This window comes from Dendrobates tinctorius, unplaced genomic scaffold (assembly GCF_039654945.1).
Source record: "Dendrobates tinctorius isolate UK_male_01 unplaced genomic scaffold, ASM3965494v1 ptg000051l, whole genome shotgun sequence".
Classification (NCBI taxonomy): Eukaryota; Metazoa; Chordata; class Amphibia; order Anura; family Dendrobatidae; genus Dendrobates; species Dendrobates tinctorius.
This window is the reverse complement of record NW_027361719.1, coordinates 21,213,850-21,235,565: the sequence shown is the minus strand read 5'-3', so window position 1 is coordinate 21,235,565 and position 21,716 is coordinate 21,213,850. Positions and strand designations below refer to the sequence as shown.

At 43.7% G+C, this 21,716-nt stretch overlaps 1 protein-coding gene across 1 annotated transcript in view; it reads left to right on the top strand.

The window, feature by feature from the left end:
• The window catches only part of LRP1 (LDL receptor related protein 1), a 518,911-nt gene that overhangs the window by 348,662 nt on the left and 148,533 nt on the right, over positions 1 to 21,716 (top strand). Inside the window, exons 27-35 of the mRNA XM_073576846.1 lie at positions 5,135 to 5,379; positions 5,478 to 5,609; positions 6,805 to 7,032; positions 7,569 to 7,743; positions 15,422 to 15,516; positions 15,711 to 15,860; positions 20,605 to 20,745; positions 20,834 to 20,959; positions 21,141 to 21,272. Of these exons, the coding sequence (XP_073432947.1) occupies positions 5,135 to 5,379; positions 5,478 to 5,609; positions 6,805 to 7,032; positions 7,569 to 7,743; positions 15,422 to 15,516; positions 15,711 to 15,860; positions 20,605 to 20,745; positions 20,834 to 20,959; positions 21,141 to 21,272 (1,424 nt within the window). The remainder of the gene's footprint in view (positions 1 to 5,134; positions 5,380 to 5,477; positions 5,610 to 6,804; positions 7,033 to 7,568; positions 7,744 to 15,421; positions 15,517 to 15,710; positions 15,861 to 20,604; positions 20,746 to 20,833; positions 20,960 to 21,140; positions 21,273 to 21,716) is intronic.

Below are 21,716 nucleotides of genomic sequence, written 5' to 3'. Positions count from 1 at the left end.
CACACTGCGTTTTTTACCGTGTGTATCACTTGCAAGTCTTACCCAGTGCACAGACTAATCCGTTATGCACGGCCTGCGACCTGGCCTGTGCCCCGGCCTGCGCTCAAAAGCCCCTCGCCGCCGCTGCTAACGGGCCTCCTGCGTTTAGTACCCCTGAGTGGGCTGTGTCCCTGTCATGGTCGGTGGAGTCTCTGACCCAGGCTATATTCTCCCTCCGGGAGGACTCTTTAAGTCAGAAAGCATCCTTACCTCCCGAGGAGGACTCTGGCATGGGCCGGGAACCGTCCACCAGCAGGGGCCATACTCGATCAAGGGATGGTCAGGTCTCTAGAAAGTGGACCCATGACGCATCCCTTAGTCACGTTCACGCCTCAGCATCTGCGACTCCTGTCTCTCGCTCTCCCTCCTGAGGTTCACAGCGAACACGACTCTGAATTTGAATCTGACACGTCAGCCCCTCAGAATCCCCCAACTGATCAAGAGTCGCTTGATTCTCTTATAGAATCAGTCAACAGGATTCTGAAGTTGGATGAGAAAAATATTCCCGCTCCAGCACACCCTATCTCATTTAAGAAAACCAAGCATGTGCGCAGGTTATTTACCAGCCATCCGGACTTTAAGGAAATTGTCCAGAAACATAGGGATCGTCCACATAAGCGGTTCACAGGACAAAAGTCTACTCAGGTTAAATACCCTTTGATCCAGACCTAATGAAGGATTGGTTACGGTTCCCTCCGGTGGACCCTCCTGTATCGCGTCTTGCTTCTAAAACGCTCCTATCCGTTTCTGAGGGTTCCTCAGTCAGAAACCCCTCCGATCGTCAAATTGACTACCTTGCCCGTTCAGTTTTTGAAGCCTCAGGAGCAGCGTTTTTCCATCTTTCGCGGCAATTTGGGTCACTAAGGCAATGGCCGCTTGGGCAGAAGTCTTGATTACTTCCTTCCAGGGCACCAGTCTTCCTCCCGAGGCAACCACTGTCGCCAGGCAGATAGTTCACGCAGCGGACTTTTGTAGTGGACGCTTCTTTTGATGCCGCCAATTGCACTGCTCAAACTGCCGCTAATGCGATCTCCATTTGAAGAGCCCTATGGCTCCGCGACTGGTGGGCGGGTGCCACATCTAAAAGATCGTTGACTTCTCTCCCTTTTCAAACAGGTCATCTTTTTGGAGAGAAACTGGACCAGCTCATTTCTGATACTACCGGGGGAAAAGTAAATTCCTTCCTCAACAAAAGGCTGTTCGGCCGTTTCGCAACCAACAGCCGACACGTTTTTGATCTTTTCGCAACAATTCCGGTTGGTCCTCCTCTACCTTCTCTTCCGGATCAGGTCGGTCCCCGCGCTCCCAGGTCTCATACAGATTTATCCGCTTTTGGAAACCCAGGCCTAGGGCTTCTGGATCTAGGGGAGCCAGATTTCATAGATCTACAAAATGACTTGTTGTGGTATCCGGCGGACACCGACAAAGTAGGCGGTCGCCTACTTTCCTTCAGCCACACCTGGCTCTCGGTCGTCCACGACAAGTGGGTCAGGGAGCTGGTGTCCTCCGGATACAAGATAGAATTTTCTTCTCCCCCTACAACTCGGTTTTCTCTTCCTCTCCCCCCAAGAACAGGACAAAGAGCCTTCCTTCGGGCTGTTCAGGCTCTGCTAAGGGACGGAGTCATTATTCCGGTCCCTCATCACGAAAGGTTCAGAGGATTGTATTCAAACCTTTTTGTGGTTCCAAAGAAGGATGGGACGATGTGACCCATTCTGGATCTCCAACTGTTTAAATCAGTTTGTCAAGGTACGGCGATTCCGAATGGAATCTCTCTGATCAGTTGACGCTTCCATGGAAAAAGGAGAGTTCCTAGCATCCATCGACATCAAGGACGCTTACCTTCACATTCCGATCTGCCCGTCCCACCAGCAGTTCCTGCATTTTGCAATTCACGAGGAACACTTCCAGTTCATTGCCTTGCCCTTCGGACTCGCCACCGCCCCCAGGGTCTTTACCATGGTCATGGCGGCTGTCATGGCCATTCTCCACTCTCGGGGAGTAGTGGTGTTTCCATATCTGGACGATCTGCTCATCAAGGGTCAATCCCTTCCAGCCTGCGAGGAACCCGTGGATATAACAGTAAATACACTTTCTCGCCTGGGGTGGAAGATAAACTTCGAAAAGTCTTTACCAAAACCGGCTCAGCAGATTTCCTTTTTAGGAATGATCTTGGACACTTCCCGCGGGTTGGTCATTCTCCCTCCAGAAAAGACCCAAGCCTTACAACAGGCAGCGCGGACTCTTTCCCGACCAGTTTCTCACTCCATTCGTTTCAGCATGAGAGTTCTCGGAAAGATGGTGGCTGCAATGGAAGCAGTTTCATTTGCACAGTTCCATCTCTGTCCCTTACAACATGCGTTGCTGTTAGCTTGGGACAAGAACCCGTTCTCCCTGGACCACCAGATCTTTCTGTCCCTGCGGGTCAGGCAAGCCCTCAAGTGGTGGACACTGAGGTCCTCCCTGAATCAAGGGAGGTCTTTTTTCCCAGTAAGATGGTTCATAGTAACCACCGACGCAAGTCTTCTCGACTGGGGTCCGGTCTTTAGTCACCACACGGCACAGGGTCGTTGGTCGACCCGAGAGTCACGTCTTCCCATCAACATTTTGGAGATATAAGCGATCAGATTAGCTCTACGGAGTTTCCACCATCTCCTCGCAGGTCACCCCATCAGGATCCAATCCAACAACACCACGGCTGTAGCGTATATCAACCACCAGGGAGGTACACGGAGCAGGATGGCCATGCACGAAGTGAGTCACATCCTCCATTGGCTCGAGACCAACCATTCGCCCATCTCCGCAATCCACATTCTGGGTGTAGAAAATTGGGCGGCCGGTTTTCCCAGTCACCAAGGCATTGCCTCGGGAGAGTGGTCTCTTCATCCGGAAGTCTTTCAGCAGATTTGTCATCGTTGGGGGACTCCGGATGTGGATCTCATGGCCTCAAGATTAAACAACAAGGTGCCTCGGTTCATTGCGCGATCCATGCGCTATCGGAGCGGACGCCCTAGTTCTGCCATGGCACCGGTTCTGGCTCCCGTACATCTTTCCCCCTCTTCACTTGCTTCCGAGGGTCATCAAGAAGATCAGAGGGGAGGGGGTACCAGTGATCCTAGTCGCGCCAGATTGGCCGCGCCGAGCATGGTATGCGGAACTAATACAACGAGTCGCCGACTTCCCCTGGTGACTTCCAGATCGCATGGATCTACTCTCACAGGGCCCGATTTACCACCAGATCTCCGGGGCCCTGTCTTTGACGGCGTGGCCGTTGAATCCTGGTTTTTAGCACAGGCTGGGTTCTCTCACGACGTGATTTCCACCATGATTAGTGCTAGGAAGCCTGTGTCTATGCGCATCTATCACCGCACCTGGAAAACCTTTTTTTTGTGGTGCAAGGATTATGGTCGATCCCCTCTGGTGTTTTCCATTCCGGCCATATTGGAATTCCTTCAATCCGGATTAAAATCAGGCCTCGCGCTTAGCTCACTCAAGGGCCAAATTTTGGCCTTGTCAGTGCTTTTCCAACGCAAAATTGCCACCAAACTTCAGGTCAAGACGTTCATTCAGGGAGTTTCCCATGTGGTGCCTCCTTATAGAAGGCCTTTGGAGTCATGGGACCTTAACCTAGTTCTCGGAGCCTTACAGTTGGCTCCTTTTGAACCACTGCAGGACGTGTCACTGACCGTCCTCTCTTGGAAGGTGGTCTTTCTAGTGGCAATTACGTCAATCAGACGAGTTTCGGAATTGGCAGCCCTGTCCTGCCATTCTCCGTTCCTGAATTTTCATCAGGACAAGGTAGTTCTCAGTACGTCCCCGTCCTTCCTGCCCAAGGTCGTCTCCTCTTTTCATCTCAACGAGGAAATTGTTTTGCTTTCCTTTTGTCTGGCGCCAGTCCATCGCATTGAGAAGGTCCTCCACACCCTGGCTGTGGTTAGGGCGCTGAGACGGTACATCTCATGGATGGCTCCCTACCGCAAGTCAGATGCCCTGTTCATACTTCCAGAGGGGCATAGGAAGGGTCTAGCCACGTCAACAGCAATGCTAGCCAGGTGGATTCGCTTGGCGATTGAGGAATCCTACTGTGTCAGGAACGCGCCTGTCCCAGCGGGGATTAAGGCGCACTCTACCTGGTCAGTGGGTACCTTTTGGGCCATTTGGCACCAGGCCTCGGCAGAACAGGTCTGCAAGGCTGCGACTTGGTCCAGTCTGCATACTTTTGCAAAACATTACCAAATTCATTCTCAGGCCTCTGCAGATGCAGCTCTCAGCAGACGCATCCTGCAATCGGCAGTACCTCAGTGTTGACTCAGTGGTACATGAGGTATTAGCAGTTGTATGCTCCCCACCCAGGGACTGCTTTAGGACGTCCCACTGTCTCTGTGTCCCCCAATGAGGTATAGGGGAAATAGGGATTTTTGTGTACTCACCATAAAATCCTTTCTCCTAGCCATTCATTGGGGGACACAGCACCCACCTTGTTTAGCCTATTGGCTCACTGTAGCATTCTTAGGTTTTGACATAATTATGGTTATTGTTGACTGTTTATGCTCCTCCTGCTTTTTTCACCGAACTGGAGAAATCTCAGCCAGCGAGAGGGTGTATACTGCAGGGGAGGAGCTAATGTTTTTTCTGGTTTACTTAGTGTCCTCCTAGTGGCCAGCAGCATAACACCCACTGTCTCTGTGTCCCCCAGTGAATAGCTCGGAGAAAAGGATTTTATGGTGAGTACACAAAAAATCCCTATTTTTTGAGCAGTGTATTCTCTCTCTTCTACTCTTGAGTTGAGTATTAAAATTAGTGGTATTGACCCCTGCACTTCTTTACACCTCCAGGGAAGTTTTATTAGTAGGATATATGCTTTTCCGAATTTCTGCTGTCAAAAACTGGTGTGTTACTTCTAGTAGTGTGCATCCTTTAGTCTGAAAAATACTTGTAATTTCCTTTTGTGGCATGTAATGGACATTCATATTTTAGTATATAGCGTTGTTTAGGAATCCTGACTGACCAGTCATTTCCTAGACTAGTATATGGGGGTACGATCGAACTCTGCTTCTGTGTAAGAGTTGGTTACTTAGCTGTGTTCACTCCTTAGATCAGATGCAATTTACTCAGCAAAGTATGATGGTTCAGGACACATTGAAGTACTGAAAGGCCACGAATACTTATCTCATCCTTTTGCCGTCACGCTGTATGGTGGGGAAGTCTACTGGACGGACTGGAGGACAAACACCCTGGCGAAGGCAAATAAATGGACTGGTCACAATGTGACTGTTGTACAACGTACCAACACTCAGCCCTTTGACCTTCAGGTTTATCACCCCTCACGCCAACCCTTAGGTAAGAACGAAAATGCATTTGTGTAATGTAGCTTTTCTATTAACCACCGAGAAAATAACCGACTGCTTATTTTTTTTTTTTTCTTTGTTTCATTGTAGCTCCAAATCCATGTGCAGCAAATGATGGAAAAGGACCCTGCAGCCATCTGTGCCTTATTAACTACAACCAGACGTTCTCTTGCGCTTGTCCTCATCTCATGAAGTTGTCTCCAGACAAAAAAACTTGTCTTGGTAAGGTTACGGAGATGCCTCCCAAATTAAATTACCTGGAAATTACAGTGTGACGTGTTGACCGGTCACTCGGGGTTTCCAATGTGGCAAACCATGCCAATATTCATTTTACCCCAGTATGGCTTATGGTTTGTTAGGAAAAATTGACAGCATTGATTTTGTGTTGAGCTAGATATCTGTTCCCTTTGGTAATTGCAATTTTTTTCTAAAACCTAACTATGTATGTGAAAGGTCTTGGATTATGTCCTCCATAAATTATATCTTGGCTCTGGAAACATGTATACTTTTTAAACTGGGAAAATGTACTTCTAATATTAATTGGGTATTCCCACAGAATATGCCTTAAAGCACCACTCCAGCGGGTTTTTTTTTTTTGTAGCACTGGAGTGGTTCTACTAATCCAAGATCCCTGCCCCCCCCCCCCAGTCTCCTACTTACCAGACGCTGTCTTCATCTGTTATCAGCGCCGTTCCATTCAATCTCTAACAGTTTGTGACCTGTCGGGTCGCTCCAGTGTTTGCTGGAGTGAATCAGAAGTCTCAACTCAATTTAAGATTATGAAGCCCGAACGATCAAAAATTGCAGTCACAAAATGGTGATGTGTGACTGGAGCAGTGCCAGAAACAGCTGAAGACCTAGGCAGTTAAGTCTAAGACTAATCTCAGGACGCTTACGTAAGTGGCACCACTCCAGCACTGAAAAAAAATACTGGAGTGGTGCTTTGAAGAAAATTTGTCAGTATGGTCAAAATCCCCCCCCCAATCTGCATATATGTTCTTGCAGTTCTTTGAATGCTAATGCATTTCTGAGTAATTAGCATTTAATTTCATATGCAAATGAGGCTTTAAGTGCTCTAGCCTTGACATAGAACTTTCCATTACTCTGACTCTCAAGGTTTTCTCCCCCCTTCCCCCGAGCAGTAGCTTGATTGATAGCCTGGCATTGAAATCATTTAGGCCGGGGGAAACAAGGCAGTGTCCCCTTAAATGCTGCGTAATATCCAGAGCACTTAATATCTAATTTGTATATGGGTCCTGTTCTTAAAATTGATGCAGGTCCCAGTGCTAGGTTCTGCATCTTTTATAAGTTTTTGGGATATACAGAATAAACTGTGAACTTGATCTGTATTTAAATTCATATAAAAGCTTTAATGTGTAAGATGAAAATCAGTCAGTTTCTCGTTTTACACTCCCAGAATCCAGAAGATTCCTGTTGTACGCTCGCCAGATGGAAATCCGTGGAGTTGACATAGATAACCCATATTACAACTACATCATTTCTTTCACTGTCCCGGATATCGACAATGTCACTGTTGTAGACTATGATGCCATAGAGCAACGCATCTACTGGTCGGACGTCCGCACCCAAACCATCAAGAGAGCTTTCATCAATGGCACCGGAGTGGAGACTGTGGTGTCTGCAGGTAATAAGCTCCAGGTGTTATTGGAGGGCTCTCCCATTAGAAGTATATAAGACGCTCTTTTATATACTTTTTTTTTATTTTATTTGAGGCTATGTGCCCACGTATGCAGAAAATTTCTGCATGAAGACTGGACTCCTTCCCAGAAAACGCGCGTTTTTTTCCCGCGCTTTTTTTGCGCGTTTTCCGTGCGTTTTTGCGCAAAAACCTCGCATTTTTTTCAGCGCGTCCCCAGACACATAGAAAATAGCTAAAAACGCAAACTTTTCCGCAAAATTAATGAGCATATCCTTCGTTTTTTACCGCGAAGCGTTTTTTTCATGGAAAAAAAGCATTAATATGCACAAAAAGTGCAAAATGCATTAAAATGAATGGGATGCTTCTTTTAAGCAATTTTTAAGCATTTTTGCTGGTAAAAATGCTTAAAAAAACATGAAAAAAACGCTTACGTGGGCACACAGCCTAAATATTGCCGTTTTTAAGAATTTCAATGAAGAAACTTGATATATAGTTTTTGTATTTCTTCCTTGAATTTTTAGACTTGCCAAATGCTCAAGGTCTGGCTGTCGACTGGGTGTCTAGGAACCTCTTCTGGACAAGTTACGATGCTAATAAAAAGCAAATCAATGTGGCTCGCTTAGATGGATCTTTCAAGAATGCAGTCGTCCAGGGCTTGGACAAACCCCACTGCCTTGTGGTGAATCCTCTGGAGGGGTGAGTTCCTGCTTTTATTTGGTTGAATGATGGTGATAATTGTAAGTGATTTACAGTACATTTTAAGGTAATTTGTTATCTTCCTTAATACCTCTGTGTAGAAAAAATACCGATCCATCTATTCTCATTTTTCTTAGTAATGGTGGAAGCCCAATTTGCTTTAGAACAGGTGAAGACAAAAATGTACTAATACTAAGAAACTCTTCATTAGAAGACACAGGAGGATAGATCTATAACCTCTATACCTTAGACTAGGGGGAAAATCTGATAAAGGTGTGCAAATATGGCAGTACCATGAAGGAACAAAATGGGGTGAGGGTTATGGTAACGCTTACCTGTAGGGGTTGTGTAAGGAAACAGCACCTGTAGAATCCTGATGTGCTGTAGCCCGTGAATGGAGGAGAGTATTGTCCAAATAGCAGTTTGCCATAATTGCTTTTCTAAAGATGAAAAGACAAATGTGCACAATACAGGATTTAAAAAGGCTGAAAAACAGTGAAGAACTCCCATAAAGGGGAGGAGAATGAAGAAAGGAAGGGGTTAGAAACTCTGGATGTGATGGTCAGTAAAGGTAGAACAAAGAAAAGTATGAAATGGTGGAGATAGAAAAATTGCCACAGTGCTGAAATCAAAGTTTGTCTGTGTATATAATAGATACTGTGTGTCTGATAGTGTCATGCATGACATGTCTGCAAAAAAATTCAGAAATCAGCATCAAATTTGATAAATTGCTTTCATAAAGTAAGGTGAAGCTCTTCATAATAATCACTCTATTCTGGATGTCACAAACCAAGTTCCCACTAACCTGTGCTTTCTGGTAAGGGTTAATGAGGTTAAGCCATCAGAACAGCCCGGCAATTTTGGTGTATATGAGCTTTTACTGAATAGCTGCATATAATATTACATATTCCCTGAGCTGTCATTGCAAACCTAGCTGTTTGCCTGAAGTCTTGGCCGCTAGCAAACCAAAATACTACTTATGCCTCATTCAGGCTGGTTTCACACTTGCGTTTTTTTTCGCGGTATTTTAGCGCTAAATAGCGCATGCGTTTTTTTTCCTATACTTTGCATGGGATGCGCTTATGTGCGCATACACATGCGTTTGTACGCGTTTTTCCGCGCATGCGTTTTTTTGCGGTATGCGCTCGGGCGCACAAATTGCATCCTGTTGCATTTTTTGGGCGTCCGACTTGCCTCAAAAAAACGCATGCGCGCGCAATGCGTTTTTTTACAGCAAGACACCCATTATAAGTCTATGGGTGCGCATATGTGCGCATTGGCATGCTTATGTATGCGTTTTTTTGCACATGAGTTTTTTTTTGTTAACCATGGAATTTAGGGGTTTGGGTTAGAGTTAGGGTTAGTTAATGGGGTTTAGGGTCAGGGTTAGGGTCAGGGTTAGTTAGGGTTTGGGTTAGGGTTAAGTATGGTTTGATTAAGGGTTAGGGTCAGGGTTAGGGTTAGGGTCAGGGTTAGGGTTAGGGTCAGGGTTAGGGTTAGTTAGGGTTTAGGGTTTGGGTTAGGGTTAAGTATGGTTTGGTTAAGGGTCAGGGTTAGGGTTAGGGTTAGGGTCAGGGTTAGGGTCAGGGTTAGGGTTAGGGTTAGGGTTAAGTATGGTTTGGTTAAGGGTTAGGGTTAGGGTCAGGGTTAGGGTTAGTTAGGGTTTAGGGTTTGGGTTAGGGTTAAGTATGGTTTGGTTAAGGGTTAGGGTCAGGGTTAGGGTTAGGGTCAGGATTAGGGTTAGTTAGGGTTTGGGTTAGGGTTAAGTATGGTTTGGTTAAGGGTTAGGGTCAGGGTTAGGGTTAAGTATGGTTTGGTTAAGGGTTAGGGTCAGGGTTAGGGTCAGGGTTAGGGTTAGGGTCAGGGTTAGGGTCAGGGTCAGGGTTAGGGTCAGGGTTAGGGTTAAGTATGGTTTGGTTAAGGGTTAGGGTCAGGGTTAGGGTTAGGGTCAGGGTTAGGGTTAGTAAAGTCATGGTTTGGGTTAGTGTGAGGGGGCCACCTAATGTTTGGAAAAAACGCAAACGCGGTAAAAACGCACTAAAAACGCATACAAACGCATAAAAACGCTGCGTTTTTTTCATGCATGCTCATAAAAATGCTTGAAAAAAACGCAGCAGTTGTATGCTTTTGTATGCGTTTTTTCAATGCGTTTTTTTGCGGGAAAAACGCGCTGCAAAAAAAAGCAAGTGTGAAATTAGCCTTAGAAGTCCATTTTGTTTTCATAAGTGAGAAATTGACTTTCGTCTACTTTTTTATTTTTTTTTTGACCATCAGTTGACCATTTTTCTTGTATGGAAAAAGCACATTTCCAAACCTTTTCTACTCATTAAACCCTAAAACCAGACAGCACTCGGATGACCATGTGCTGTCCATTTTTTTTTTCTGTAGACACGTTGATTTGAATGGTTGAGTTTAATTTGTGACTCAGATAAAAAGTAAATGTCTCAGTTTTTTTTTGGGGGGGGGGTTAATAGAAGGGGGGGCACTCACTTTGTAAAAAAAAAAGAAAAACACAAAAATATGAACAGCCCTATAGACTGTAATGGTTGTGTTTTATCCATGAAAAGCACGGATGGATGGAACATGTACGTGAAACACAGACGACTGAATGAGGCCAGGTGTTGTCTGTGATGAGAAAACCCTATTAAATCATCATTTTAATGAGCTGGACAGTCCTAATAACAGCTCTACCAGTTTGTAGGTTTCTGACTTTTTATCCCATCAGTAGTTTTTATCATAGATTTTCTTGCGGTCTTGTGTTTTAGTAAAATTACAAAAAACTGATGGACTTCACTGTAAGGAGCAGTGGGATTTTGTTGTCGCAGTTGGTGTCACTCATGTTGTCATGATTCTGTTGCCTGATAAACCTGGGCCAGGGGCTCCTTGCCTGTCCCTAATGCGAGGGGCGTCCTAGCTTTCCCTGTTCTCCAGTTTACTTCAGATGGCGAAGATACTGGGGCCACGTACCTTGCTGAACTCCTGAATCAGCCCTTACCTCTCCCCAATATTTGGAAGTGGGGAGGAATAGTTTATGAAAATGCACAAACCAGACAAACAAGGAAGGATGTACAAGGATAATTGAAAATACCACTTATACAAAATATGCACTCACAGACAACAGAGAGGAACATCAGAGAGATTAGGATGGTAAACGAAATAGGCGAGGATAGGGACTATGCACACAGCGGAAATGCCAAGCAACATTCACCGAATAATTCTCCAAAACCGACTCTTCACCAGGCAGGACGAGACTAACACTTGCAATCCAGATTGCCAGAGACAAGAATGTGTAGGACACGGGAGTGGCTGATACTGTACAGCTAAGATCTTCCATGCAGGAAGCTTCAGAGACTCTAAGCTAAACAATTTCACCCCTGCAACACTGACAGAAACCTGCAACCTTTTAATATGAGGGAAAGGTGCTTCAGACGCTGCAGTCTTCTGGCTCCTCTTTCACGGTAAACCCGTGACACATGACCGATCCCTCACTGCTGTCATTTTAACTTTTTTTGCTCCTTTGAGGGAACCAAAATGCTATCCAGATGTGAACATAGAAGAAATAGTGGTCCAGATATAGATCCATCTGTAAGGTGTAAACTAAATCCCCATCTAATACAGAGCTGATGTACAAATATTCAGGAAAGTGGCAAAACAAAAAGTTCTCTCTAGTTACTGCAAGTCTAGACCTCGGTCTGACATTTACTGATGTATTTACTGGAAAAATGTCCTCTATTGGAGGATGTAAGTTCATAAATGATGATCAGATGGATGTCTTTGTATGTGGGAGATCCATGTGCTATGACCGGATTTGTTCTTCACATCCCTAGTTGTAGTGACCACATATTTCGGTTTCTACTGCCAAGTTTAGCACTTGAATAAGAGTATTAATGAAGTAAAGGAAAAACCTTCAGTAAACACATTGAGAACCCAGGCAGTCCGCTTTAGGTGTTGCGTTCTTTGTCTTGGAGGTTTTTTGCATAGACATTTTTCCACTCTTAATACTAACCTGGGTAGTGAGCATCAGAAGTTGCCCGGGGTTGTTATTTCTACAAGTACGCTCACTGCAGTTCACATTTCTGCCTGCAGGGGCTCCAGTCTGTGGCACACAGGAAAATGTGACTACTGGTTGCTTTTCTGTCCCTGGCTGGCCTGTATGTGGGGGTGGACCAAGAGGTTTCCAGTAATGAGGAAATAAGCAGAGCCATCTGTGTGGGAGAGCTGGGTTCATTACGGGAAATTAATGTGAGGAAACTGTGGATCAGACACAGTGATAATGTCACGCAGACCCCAACACACATCCAAGAAGTCTCTGGCTGCATTCAACAAAATAATTATATTGAGAGGTTCAGACTTTTCATCCCACCTATATACATAATGCCCAGAAATACTTCCAGCAGCCATATAAAATAGTACTCATATTATACTCGGTATCCTATGGAAATCTGATGCTTGGTAATATGTTTCAGCTGCTCGGTTTATTAGATGAGGGCAAATGTGCAGATGTTACTTTGTGGGGGAATCTTCCTAATTCTTCTCCATTGACTATTGAATATTTGTGTGATCCGCGCCACTTCCCTGCCTGATAACAGGAGCTTCTATTTTAGAAGTGGGTGATAAAAAGTGCAAAAAAAATAACTGTCAGAAACATCAAAGTAGGAAAAAGTCAGTTTTCAACACGTTAAGTATAAAAGGAGAAAGCTGTCGTGCTTTGGTGTAGAAGACATGAAAGAACCAGCAAGGTTTTCTTACATGATGACATCTCATGTTAAAGATTCCTCAAAGGCATTTCCTCAGCGATAAAGGGGTTGCCATCAATATCAAAGTCCTGGATCTCTATAAAACAGATTGGAAAGTTTGTAGAACTTTTCATCGGTACAATAATGTAATCATTACCTAAAACCAGAATATCACTTTTAATATTCAGCGCTGATTTGAGTATTCGTACTACTCATAAAATGACTCTTCTCTCACTTGATAATTGATGTGTGTAATATCTATCTACACTATATGTCAAAAGTATTGGGAATCTACACAATATAATTACAGGAACTTTTATGACCTCCCATTGTAAATCCTTAGACATTAATATGGAGTTGGTCCATTTGCAGCTATAAGATTCCGCTCTTCTGGGAAGGATTTCTACAAGATTTTGGATTGTATATGAGGGAAATTTTGCCCATTCCTCCACAACTCCACAAGACCATTCATGAGGTCATGCACTAATGTTGAAGGATAGGATCTGGCTTGCAGTTTTTATTCTAGTTCATCTCAAAAGTGCTCAGTGGAGTTGAGGTCAGGAATCACTGCGCCCATTCATGTTCTTCCAAACATCATTCACAATCCATGCCCTTATGGGCCTTGCCATGCGCACTGGGGCAGAGTAATCCTAGAACAGAGCCAAGGACCTTCTCAAAACTGTTAGCACAAGTTAGAAGAGTAAAAATTGTCCCAAATGTCTTGGTATGTAAAGGATTGAAAATTTTCTTCACTGGGACTATTGAGAATAGGCTAACCAATGAAAAACATTCCCCCTTCCTCCAAAATTTTACAGTTGTCACAATCCAGTTAGTCAGGTAACCTTCTCCTGGAATTTGCCAAACTGAATCTTGTCTATCAGACTTCCAGAAGTGTGATCCATTGCTCCAGAATCCAATGGTGATGTCTTTACCCCACTTCATCTGCATATTGGTGATTTAAGGCTTCCATTTAGCTGCTCGACTATGAAATCCCATGTCATGAAGCTCCTGGTGCTCAGGTTTTGGCTGATGTTAATGCTGCATGAGGTTTGAAGTCTGCATTTGAGACTCCAGAGAGATGGTGACTTTGTGAACTCTGCACTTCATCAGTCAGTGACCCCTCTGTAACTGTACGTGTCCTAACAACTTTGTGACTGAGTTCTTGTGGTTCTTAAACGCGTCCATGTTTCAATAATACCACTCACAGTTGATGGTGGAATATTTAGTAGGTAAAAAATATCATGAACTGACTTGTCACAGTGGTGTTAGAAGATCACATTGGTATCTGTGAGCTTTCTGCAATGACCCATTCTGTCATAAATGTTAGTAAGAGCATACTGCATAGCAAGGGGCTAGATTTTATACACTTTTGGCAATGGGACTGAAAGAAAAACTTGAAATTGGTGATTAAAAGGTATGTCTAAATTGAAATTGAGCAACAAATTTACACCAACCTTCAGCCACGGATTACCAAAATGGCCACTTGACAAGGGTCCTTTGATCTGCTAGTCACTTGCTAATTATAGGGTCCTGCTACTCATCCGTAGAATAGCAAGTAGAAAGACAGACATATTTACTATGTGGACAAAAGTAATAGAACTAGAGTTGAGAAAAAGAACCAAGAAATGGTCCAGTGGCTGTGTTGGTATCCCATGACTGCTAGACCAGATCCCTGTGAATCTCCTCTTACCTACTGGCATCCTCAGCTCATTCTTTTGAACTATAGTCATCATTGAGGATTGGCACACATGATGTTGTGCCAGACCTGCTAATTAGAAGAGACGCCTCCAGGCATGAGAAGGTTTGCAGACCTATTGTCCGGAGGCCACAGACAGTGGCCACTGGACTAAGGTCCTGCACATCTTATTTCTCAAATGTTATTCCTATAGTTTTGTCCATATAGTCTCTCCCTATATGTATTTCTCTTTGCTTTTCTCCCGGTGATTACCAGTTATTTAGTGATTACTTAGTATTCGCCATGATGATATAAGTCCTCTTATATTTGCAATATGTAAGAGTAGTGATGTGTGAACCCATTGATGTCCGGGTCTGGGAGGTTTGGCCAAACATAAAAAAAAAAAAAAAATTTAATTCGGGTACTGAACCCAGACCCCATCCAGATGAATGGGGCCTGAACAGCCACTGATTGCCACACTGTCAAACACAGGCTCTGATTGGTGGTAGGATCATTACCGCTGGTCAGAACTGAGGTTCAAACACTGTCAGATGACAGTGTGAGCCAACAGCTGTGACAGGTGGTAAAAAGGTTAGCACTGGTCACAGGCGTTGGCTGATGAGAGTACTACTATAATAAACCTACGCCTGCTGTCACTGAGAACAGCAAAAGCAGGCGCCGCTGATAGGAGTATTTATCAGCCTGCGTCTGTGCTATCAATAATTAAACAAATAAAATGACATGAGGTCTCTTCTATTTTTGAAACCAGCTCAAGCAAAACCAATAGCTGCGGGCTGCAACACTCATGAGTCGGCTTTATCATGGCTGGTCCTCCGTAATTATCATAAGCAACAAAGGGAAAGCGTTAATATTCTGGAAAAGAGCTAACAGCGATAAAGGTTCCCAGGCTATTAATACCTGCTCACAGCGGTTTGCTTAGCCTTTACTGGTTATTATAGGGAAGATCCCCCCCCCCAAATAAATAAATAACTTGGGGTCCCCTTATACTCAATCTGCCAAGGCTATGCAGACAGCTGCGGTCTGATATCAATAGCCTAAGAAAGGGCCATGAATATTGGCCTCCTCCCAGCCGGAAAACATCAGCCTTCAACCACCCCAGGCAGTTAACGTGGTCTGGAATATTGGCGAATGGTAGTGGTTTGTGTCCATGTTCTGTTTAGGTAATTGCCTCAGTGTGGTGCGTGCAGGCTCATCTTATTCTGAGCACATGTGGTTGGACATGGAATAATCATTTTTTTTCTTTCAGGAAGTTTTACTGGACAGATGGGGACAACATCAGCATGGCTAATATGGATGGCTCAGAGCAAACAGTCCTCTTTGTTGGACAGAAGGGACCTGTCGGTGAGATTTTAAAGCTACAGTTCATCCATCATTTACTGATCTTGAATCAAAAGTGTATGAATATCTGGTGCTCCTTACAGAGGCATAATGTAAAAAAAATTGGATCTTGAGCCCAATACACATATTAACACTTCTGTACATAACTATTCGATGTGCTGAATACTATACTTAGTCATTCTATTTCTGTTTTGCAGGATTATCAATTGATTACCTTGAGAAAAAGCTTTACTGGATCAGTTCTGGGACTGGAACCATCAATAGATGTAACCTCAACGGAAAAGGACTGGAAAGTTTTCTTACTATGAAATCGTATCTAGGAAAAGCAACAGCATTGGCGATAATGGGTAAAGTACTTATTAAAAAAAACCCTTCTAAAATTGTCTTTGACTATGACAGACAAGGTGGCTGGCTTTGCTGTTTAGTAAATCAGCCAGCCTTTTCTTCACATGTCAACATAGAGGAAGTTCCCTCCTGTGTGACGACCAATCCAGAAATAAAGCTACTAGAACCAGGAGACTGGCATGTTTGGAAGAATGTATATTATTAAGTTCTCTTAATTAAGTTTACATACACAATCAAAATTGCTGCTTGGACATTTCCTTTTAGACTATGCTTTAGTCTGCTGATTATGAGTGCCTAAAGCATTTAATCCTTATATTTGTTGAGCACAATAGGTAATATTCAAATGTTGGTCAAAACCTTGCTTACAAAGGGCCTTAGACCAGTTTGAGGACTTTTACCCTTTAGTGACCACCGATACGATCAGTGTTGGTATCGACTATAGCCATTTATTGGTATCGACTATAAATATTTACCCCTTAAATGCCTATATGTCTATAATGACTACAGCATCTAGATGGTTACCAGAGTCTGGGGGCTCTCTCTTTAATGCCATTGATACCCTGAGATCTTGATCGTGTGGTCTTATGTTTGCCATGGCAATCACTTCAAAACTGAACAGGTCTGTAAAAAAATGTTTTGTAAATTTCTTTGAAAAAATGAAAAATTACTGCTGCTACACTGTTAAATTTTCTAGAATGCTAACATAATAAATCAACATATTACAAATGTTGCTGATGTAAGGCAGACATGAGGGACATGTTATTTACTATTGTTTTTGTGTGGGGTGACTATCTGGATTAAAGGGATAATCATTCAAAGTTTGAAAATTGCTAATTTTTTTGAAATTTTTGTAAAATTTCTAATATTTTTATAAATGCAAAACATTCACTTAAATTTACCATTATCATAAAGTACAATCAATGTGTCATGAAAAAAACAATCTCAAAGTAAATGGGATCTATTGAAGCGTTCCAGAATTATTACCACATAAAGTGTCACTGGTCAGATTTCAAAAATTTGGCTCGTTCACTAAGGGGTTAAACTTGCAATATGATGGAATAGTGGCTGCTGAGCTGAGTAAAACGTATTTTCTAAATTTTATTTTCTCCTCCCCTTGGCGGAGATATTAGCTATTAACTTGTAAAGTTTAAGTTATTATTTCCGTTTGGCATAACCAGAGATTTCTCTCTGGGAGTGTGGAATTCTTTCCCTGCATGAGGTTGACCAATCTTTAGCAGGCATTGTCATGCTCACTGATCTTTGCAGTTACGATCTACAGATACTGTAGAGCTGAGTTATGCATTATTTCAAACACTTCCAGATCTCATGTCATGGCAGTCAGTGAGGGGGAGAGTTGGTCAGCATCATGCAGAGGAAGAAATACATGTCCACAGAGACAAAACTCTGGTAATGCCTGATATAGAAGGGTTAATGTTTTTCCTCCTTGTTCTAGAATTTGTTTTTAACCTATAACTCTGCCCTTCATCTGGCCAAACAATCTTACTTCACCACCCTCATCCACCTCACTATCCAACAACCCAAAACGACTTTTTGAAACCTTAAACTCCCTCCTGAAACCTAAAGTACAGGCCCCCATCACCAACCTCAGCGGTGAGGATCTGGCCACTTATTTCCTAGAAAAAATCAACCACATCCATCAGGATATCTTAGCCCAATCTCCTCAGTGCCTGGATCCCCTTCCCTGCCGCACCTCAAGCTCACTAGACATCTTTGAGCCTGTTTCCGAAGAAGTTTCCAAGCTCCTCGCTTCTGCTCGGCCTACAACCTGCAACAGTGACCCCATTTCTTCACATCTCCTGCAGTCTCTCTCACCAGTGGTCACCACTCACCTGACTAAAATATTTAACCTCTCTCTTTCTTCAGGTATATTTCCCTCCTCATTTAAACATGCCATCATAACCCCTTTACTTAAAAAGCCATCCCTGGACCAGAACTGCACTGCTAACTACAGACCTGTCTCTAACCTTTCCTTCATCTCTAAACTTCTGGAACGCTTGGTCCACTCCCGTCTAGTCCGCTATCTCTCGGATAACTCTCTCTTCTCGACCCCATACAATCTGGTTTCCGCTATTTACACTCCGTTGAAACTGCCCTCACTAAAGTCTTTAATGATCTAATAACAGCTAAATCGAAAGGTCATTGCTCCCTGCTGATTCTCCTGGATCTCTCTGCCGCATTTGACACTGTGGATCACCAGCTCCTCCTCACTATGCTCCCCTCTGTAGCCCTCAAGGACACAGCCCTCTCCTGGTTTTCCTCCTACCTCTCTGACCGCTCTTTCACTGTATCTTTTGCCGGCTCCTCTTCCTCTCCTCGTCCCCTTACTATCGGGGTCCCGCAGGGCTCAGTCCTAGGCTCCCTCCTCTTCTCTCTATACACTGCCCCTATTGGACAAACAATCAGCAGATTTGGGTTCCAGTATCATCTCTATGCTGATGACACCCAATTATACACTTCTTCCCCTGATATCACCCCTACCCTAATTCAAAATACCAAGGATTGTCTGTCTGCTGTCTCTAACATCATGTCCTGCCTCTATCTGAAACTAAATCTCTCCAAAACTGAACTTGTTGCGTTTCTCCCCTCTACTAACCTCACTCTACCTAACATCGAAATAACCCTGGAGGGTTCAACCATAACTCCCAAGCAGCATGTCATCTGTCTTGGGGTCATATTCGACACCGAACTTTCCTTTACTCCCTATATCCGGTCACTCACTCACTCTTGTCACCTGCATCTTAAAAACATCTCCAGAATCCGACCTTTTCTCACCTTTGAAACTGCTAAGACGCTTACTGTCGCTCTTATTCATTCTCGTCTGGACTACTGCAACTCTCTTCTGATCGGTCTCCCTCTTACCAAACTTTCTCCTCTCCAATCCGTCTTAAATGCGGCAGCCAGGGTCATATTTCTGTCCAGCCACTTCACCGATGCCTCCATCTTGTGCCAGTCATTACACTGGCTACCTATTCGCTACAGGATCCAGAATAAACTCATCTCTCTCACCCACAAAGCTCTCCACAGTTCTGCACGGCCTTATATCTCCTCTCTCATCTCTGTCTATCTCCCTACACGTGCCCTCCGTTCTACAAATGACCTAAGACTAACATCCCCCGTAATCCAAACCTCGCACCTCCGTCTCCAAGACTTCTCTCGTGCTGCTCCAGCTCTCTGGAATGCACTTCCCCAGACGATCAGACTGATACCTAGCCCCGACCTATTCAAGCGTGCTTTGACAACCCATCTCTTCAAACAAGCCTACCACATCAACTACTCAGTAAACTAACTTTGCCCTGTTCCCTCCTTCAAAATATTATTCTAAATCTGCACCCTACTTTTCATCTGTCTCCACACCCTCCTTGCACACGATAACTGCACTTGATACTTGACTATTGCACTTAAACACACGGGCTGATGACCGGATCATGCAGCTTTATATGAAAATCCCTATTATAATTGCCAGACCTGAAATAACAAGCACTTTTCACCTGCTGTGTCCCCACCCCATTTCCTTGTAGATTGTAAGCTTGCGAGCAGGGACCTCACTCCTAATGTCACTGTTTAAATTGTCTTAACGTTTATTGATTTTATTGTCTGTACATGTCCCCGCTTAATTGTAAAGTGCTGCGGAATATGTTGGCGCTATATAAATAAAAATTATTATTATTATTAGTGTTGTAGCCTTATGGTCTCATATTCAAGGATTTTATACTACTTATCTCATATACAATGTTTTTTTTAAGATTCTGCAAAAACATGTTTTGGGTACATGGTAAATTAAGTCATCATGACCTTGGTAAAGGGGGGCTACATGAGTTACATTGCTGTAAATTGTATAAGAGACAGCATTCTTGGGTGAATAAACAGAAACGTGACTTGCTCACAGCAAGTGTGCATGCTTTTCTCCGAGTGTTCGTACTTGAGGGCTTAATTTCTTAATTCGGCCTCACTGGTGATCCAGCATGTCTGACTTTGGGTTAGAACAAAAACAGCTACAGCATTCCCATTTGAAAGTTTTCAAACTAATACCGTATTTCTGCAATGGAGAGGAGAAATTAAAAAAAAAATATATGTTTTACTCAGCCCTGCAGCAGCTATTCCATGATGTGGCCTATTCAACCTGGTGAAAGGTCCTCTTTAATTGGAATCTGTCGCTAGTTTTTTGACAAATAGAGAGCAGCATAATTTGGAGACACAGACCCCTATTCGAGTGATGTCACTTACTGGCTGCTTGCTGTAGTTTTGGTATAGTCACTGTTTATCAGCAGGCAATAATCATTACAGGACTAGTAAACCTGCTACCATGACGTCCTCTCAATTCTTGAGGTCTGTATAACTTCGCCCCCACCAATGTTTGCAGCTTTCTGCCTATGCACAGTGTACACAGAAAGCTGGCAATCAGTGTTGTGAGCAGGGATATGCAAAGCTGCACATTCCGAGAACTACTAGATGCAGATAAAACAGGAATTTTATCAAAACTGCAGTTACACATCACTGAAATCAGGGTGACAGATTATCTATAATGGGGCTTATTTAAAAAAAAAGGAAGTATTTTTTTCTCTACATATAAAAGACACAATGGAAATTGTTTTGCAATAGTTATTTAGGATTGAGCTAATATTTCTTTCAGAGCCCCAGCTGATTTAGCATCCACATTCTTATTACTATGGATTTTATAGTGCATACATTGCCAGATCCATTCTTTAATATTTCTCATTTCCTCAGGTGACAAACTGTGGTGGGCCGACCATGCTTCTGACAAATTGGGAACTTGCAATAAGAAGGATGGGTCAGACCCTAGGGTCTTGCGTCAGAACACCAATCAAGTCATGCACATGAAGGTTTATGATGAGGAGATCCAGAAAGGTAGGAATGAGACCTTTGCAATAATGGAAGGGATCTTTCTCCTCCTTAATTGTACTCTGATCTCTTCTTCATGCTACTTTCATTTTAGGAACCAACAACTGCACTGTCAATAATGGAGATTGCTCCCAATTGTGTCTTCCAACCTCCGCCACAACGAGATCCTGCATGTGCACCGCTGGCTACAGCCTGAAAGTGGGGCAGCAGACTTGTGAGGGTGCGTACGGACAACCTGCTGCTTGCCCAAGTGCATGGCACGGCTAGATGTTATTAGTATGCAGTCTATGTAACTAATTGTGGCCATTTCCAGTGGCATGAGGTTTCTTTACATCTGTATGGTGGGCCCCGTAAGTGGACATAGTAATGTCTGACACATTGTGTGCTCTGCTTTGTCGTAGGAGTTGGCTCCTTCTTGCTGTACTCTGTACATGAAGGGATACGGGGAATTCCTTTGGACCCAACAGATAAGTCTGATGCTCTGGTTCCGGTCTCTGGTACTTCCCTGGCCGTTGGGATGGATTTCCATGCTGGTAAGATTCTCTAGTTTGCAGGGCATTTTATTCAGCATTTGGCATATTCTTTGCAGTATTGGAATGGTTTTCATATTGTCCCATCACTACCTGCTTGTTTTTGGTCATTGGCTACATATTGGGTCTTGTGTGTAAAGTAGGGAGCTTTTGACTTCTTCCTTTTAATAGCTGTCAGGAAAAATGAGGACTTGGCATCTCCAATCATTTTAGAGAGTAAGCCACTTCCACAAGTGTCTGGTGGAGACTTTTCTCCCTCTCCTCATTGGGGTAAACATGAATGTTCAACCAAGTCAAGAATACATGTTTATCAGAAAGTCTATGGAGATGTCAGTCAGCTAAACTCCCCCACACACTTTAGATTACTGTCGACCGTTCATCTTGCTTAAAGCAAGCTCCCCCATTACACAGGAACACTCAACTGAATGCTCCAGTGTCCTCTGCCAA